This window comes from Lactuca sativa, chromosome 3, assembly GCF_002870075.4.
Source record: "Lactuca sativa cultivar Salinas chromosome 3, Lsat_Salinas_v11, whole genome shotgun sequence".
Taxonomy (NCBI): Eukaryota; Viridiplantae; Streptophyta; class Magnoliopsida; order Asterales; family Asteraceae; genus Lactuca; species Lactuca sativa.
The window spans coordinates 79,270,651-79,274,942 of NC_056625.2; the positions used below are offsets into that span (position 1 = coordinate 79,270,651).

The 4,292-nt window shown below is 34.0% G+C and overlaps 1 protein-coding gene across 1 annotated transcript; it reads right to left on the bottom strand.

The window, feature by feature from the left end:
• Nucleotides 1-400: 400 nt before the first annotated feature.
• On the bottom strand, nt 401-697 carry LOC128132782 (chitin-binding lectin 1-like). Its single transcript, XM_052769737.1, has one exon. It carries the CDS (start codon nt 695-697, stop codon nt 401-403), a length of 297 nt encoding a protein of 98 aa, XP_052625697.1.
• Nucleotides 698-4,292: the final 3,595 nt, after the last annotated feature.

The following is a 4,292-nucleotide window of genomic DNA, read 5'->3' on the forward strand; positions in this document are numbered from 1 at the left end:
AGAGAGCATAAACCATTTCCATTAAAGGGTCGTTTTTTGAAACAAAAGATTTATAAAAATATAATTAAATTGTCATAAATATTTGAACTATCGTCTATACCAATTGAAAGTAAACCTTGGAGGTGTTGTGTGTGGGGCCGTTTACCCCAACTACGACCCATTAGAGAAACAACAAGGTGACATTTGGTTCACAATGTGAACCTGTTTTAAAATCTGTTAAAATTTATAATCTAGTTATATATATTCTGTTTGGTTGCAGAAATTGAAATTAGAATCTAATTCCACATTTTGTAAATGAAATTGGAATAATATAAATTGATAAAATTGACTTTCTTATTACTTATCTTTTGTTTAATTTTACTTTGGTTTATATTTTATATGTAAAGATATATTATATAAATTATAAAAATCGTAAATGATGGTTGTGGCAGTAGCGGTGGATGGTGGTGACAGTGGCGGTGGTTGTGATGGTGGTGGTAGGTGGTGACGACGGTGGTGGTGGTGGAGATGATGGATAGTGGTGGTGACAGGATGAAGGTGGGAGCGACGACGATGGTGGTGTGGGTGATGGTGACGGTAGTGGTGATGGGGTTGGAAGTGGCGGCGTCAATGGGGTGGATGGTGGTGGTGGTGGTGGTGGCAGTGATGGCAAATGTTGGCTGATGGTGGACTTTCCTTTTTTTAATGGAAAGTTCATCTCATTTATGAATCCAATTCCTTAGCAAATCATGAACCAAACATGAGAATCTAGTCGAATTGGATTCAAATTTCCTCTAATTTTCAAGGGTTCAAGCGAACCAAACACCACCTTAGCCTTTATAATAGACTTCAAACCTTGTACAAAGATGTCTTAGTACAATATGACCAAACTTATGTACGAGTTAAAGGTGTTAATTCATATCAAGATGATGTTAGCACAAGTAGGAATGAAAGTAAAACGCCATCATCAATAAATATGATGAAGTAATTCAATAGCCCCATAAATTGACAAAATTCAAACGATGTATGCGAGGTAAATTAACAAAACTCGTAGCTTTTCCATTACGTATGATGTTTTCGACCATCCAAATTGTTTAGGGGATCAAAAAGATGTTTTTCGGTTTTTTCGGAAACTTTTTTTTTGAACGGATGGTTAGTCGTTAGATGTTAGATTCACTAAGTTTGTTAATTCACATATGACCAAGTTTGAACCCGAGACCTTCGATCTAAGAGGCTTCCATGTCTACCAAATGGGCTAATCCTACTTCACAAGGTCAAGATGAGGTGCCCTTCCATTTCCTTATGGGTCGAATTCTTATATGGCCATGCAACAAGGTTGTATTTCGGAGATAAGCATATTTGGTCTACTACTAGGCTCCAGCAAGGCGACCCTTTGGGAACACCTCTTTTTGCTCTTGTATTGCACCCACTTATACATCAAATTAGAGACAATTGTAAGATTCTTCTTCATGCTTGGTACCTGGATGATGGGACAGTCATTGGAGATTCAGAGGAGTTGACCAGAGTATTGGACATCATTACTGATGGCAGGACCAATATTGGGGCTTGAGTTGAATATCAAGAAAACTGAGCTATTTTGGCCTTCATGTGATGGTAGGAAGCTTCATTCAGGTTTATTCCCTGCTGACATTGGACGACCGTCAGTGGGGGTGAAGCTTCTTGGGGGAGCTGCTAGTAGAGATGCGAGAAAAAATATTACAAGAAGTATGAACTGGGAGAAGAAGAAGTGAGAAAAAATCGCAAAGAAGAGAGTTGCTAACTTTAAAAGGAGGAGACTTGAAATGCAGATAAACAAGGAGGTAACCCTCCAAATCACTAAAATTACTTAAGTGAGGGGTGGAGTCCGACTCACGACTCCTAAAAAAGAAGCACTTTGTAGGAGGTAACCCGAAAATTTATTTCGCATTTTTAGTTTTAGTTTTTAGTTTTTGAATAAAGTTTTGTACCTTTGATTATCAGATTCTACTTTAATGTGTTTTTTTAGCTTTGATGTATTTCAGTTGAGGATATGATTAGAGAAGAAAAGGCAAAAGGCATGGCAACATTCAAGTGTGAGGTGCAACTACAACATGGAGAATCATATGAGCTTTCTATTAAGAATTTGTTGTTTTACTTTAGGGAAACCTATATGAGAGACATGTTGTGAGCCTGATTAACTTAGTTCAAATTTCGACTTTATTCTACAAAAATCCTAAAATCGTTCCACTTTGCGACATGTTAATTCTTACTATACGTCGCGACGACAATATGGAAATCTCTCAACTACTGAATTCTTTCTTCATGACACGAGTTTGCTCCATATCTGGATACACTTCATTTTTCAATAGCATTTATCAGCCTAATTTATCTGTCAAGCATCCAAATTTAGTCAACAAGTATGTAAGAATTCCATAATTTTAGCAAAAAGTTTGTAGCGTTGTATTAAAAAGTTTCCACTAACAATCAAGTTAGATCCTGCCACTAAAAGGAGGATATTCCTTTTTTTCCCTTTAACTTTAATATGCTTTAGATGTTTTTTTAAAACAATGAGAGCATTATATGTAATAAGTTTGAGGGTAGGGGTTGAAAAAGGAAAATCCATTTTCACGATGTGAGCAAACCTCTGAGCACAACTCGAACACTAGCGAAAGGCGACACGACTTTGGACCTTATGTGACGCGAATCCGATGTTTTTCGAGAATCAAATAAATAGATGACCCCCTCTATTCCAGAAGATATACCAACTTGAGAGACTAGCTATATTACGAAAATCAAAAACCATATGGGAATTCAAAGCTGAAGAACAGAGTGTCGTTTTGAATATCTAAGCATAGAAACATAAATTAATCATTTGATTTGCTTTAGTATAATATTTAGCAATTCCTTTTTGATTTCTCTGTGTGTTTTAGCTATAATTATGGAGTAATACCCTTGGGATCCGCTTAGATATAAATGAATCCTTAATACTATGGTTTGATTTATTAGTTGGATTTATAAACATCATTATTTATTATGTTTGTTTGATCGAAAATCCTTATGTATTAAAGTTTTGATTTTTATTACTTATAACCGAGTTTTATATAGTTTAGAGGATCAGTCTGACTATATATGCTTGTGTCTTAACTAATTTATGAACAATAAACTGTTAGGACTAGAGATGAACCAAATCCTAAGGTTAGGTTATATAATCATGACATGTAATGTGTAAGTTAGCATTAGATGACCTTGTACTAGAGATGAACCAAATCCTAAGGTTAGGTTATATAATCATGACTTGTAATGTGTAAGTTAGCATTAGATGACCTTGTATGCTTATATTGATTTTCATGACCATTAAGATTAATCACTAGATCAAATCTTTTATAATTCGAACATTTAATTGATTATTTAGTTAGTTAATTGTGTGACCATTGTTTTAGTTGCTTTATAACTAATAATATTAGTTAATCAGATCAAGATATTCAATATAGAGATATGTAATTAACAATATAAATCCATTGCACTTCTATTAAATCAACCATAGGGAAAGAGGGGAATTCGGAATCTATGTGGAAGTACTTTAAAGTTATTGTTTTAATCAAGTTATTTGCTTTCATTTGCTAGTTTGCAAGTTAATTCAAGTTTAATTTAGTTTAAATAAAACCCCCAATTTACTTTTTTGTTTTAGTTTAATTTCGAGTTTAATATTCTTATTCGAAATCATACCTGTTCCCATTAGGTTCAATACCAGGTCTTGCTGCAATGATACTGATATACAATTAGGTACACCGCCTAGTGTGTGTTATAATGTAGTTGTGTTAAAATCACTTGTATAAATTTAAAATTTTGCTTAATTTTTAATATATAAAATCACACATCAGTAGTCTAACATATTTTATCGTATCATAAGGGTATCATTATTCATGGTCTTCCTATCCAAGAGTCACCTGATGTGACATCCCAAATTTCTCGGCCAGAAAAGACCGATTTAGTTTATGCTTTTAAATAAAATCAGAGTAATCTCTCCAATAAAAATATGCGGAATTTGTCCCAAAACAAAATATGATAAAATTTTATCAAAGAATTTCTTAAAGAAATGTATTCTTTATTTCATTACAAAACTCGGGATGTCCACATCGATACATACCAAAAGCATAAACAGTATATTATAGGCATTACAACAGTTATTTACATCTACTGACCTATAATCCAAAAATCCCTCATCGTTATCCAACTATGCTCTGGGTCCACTACCTGTAATAAAAAGCTGAGTGGGTTAGGATTGGGAGCCTAGTGAGCATATATGGTTTTCAACCCACAATAAATAAATTTAT

Bases quoted from the DNA above. Each gene is read 5' to 3' on its own strand.
- LOC128132782 (XM_052769737.1), bottom strand. From the start codon at position 697: ATGAACTTTCCATTAAAAAAAGGAAAGTCCACCATCAGCCAACATTTG.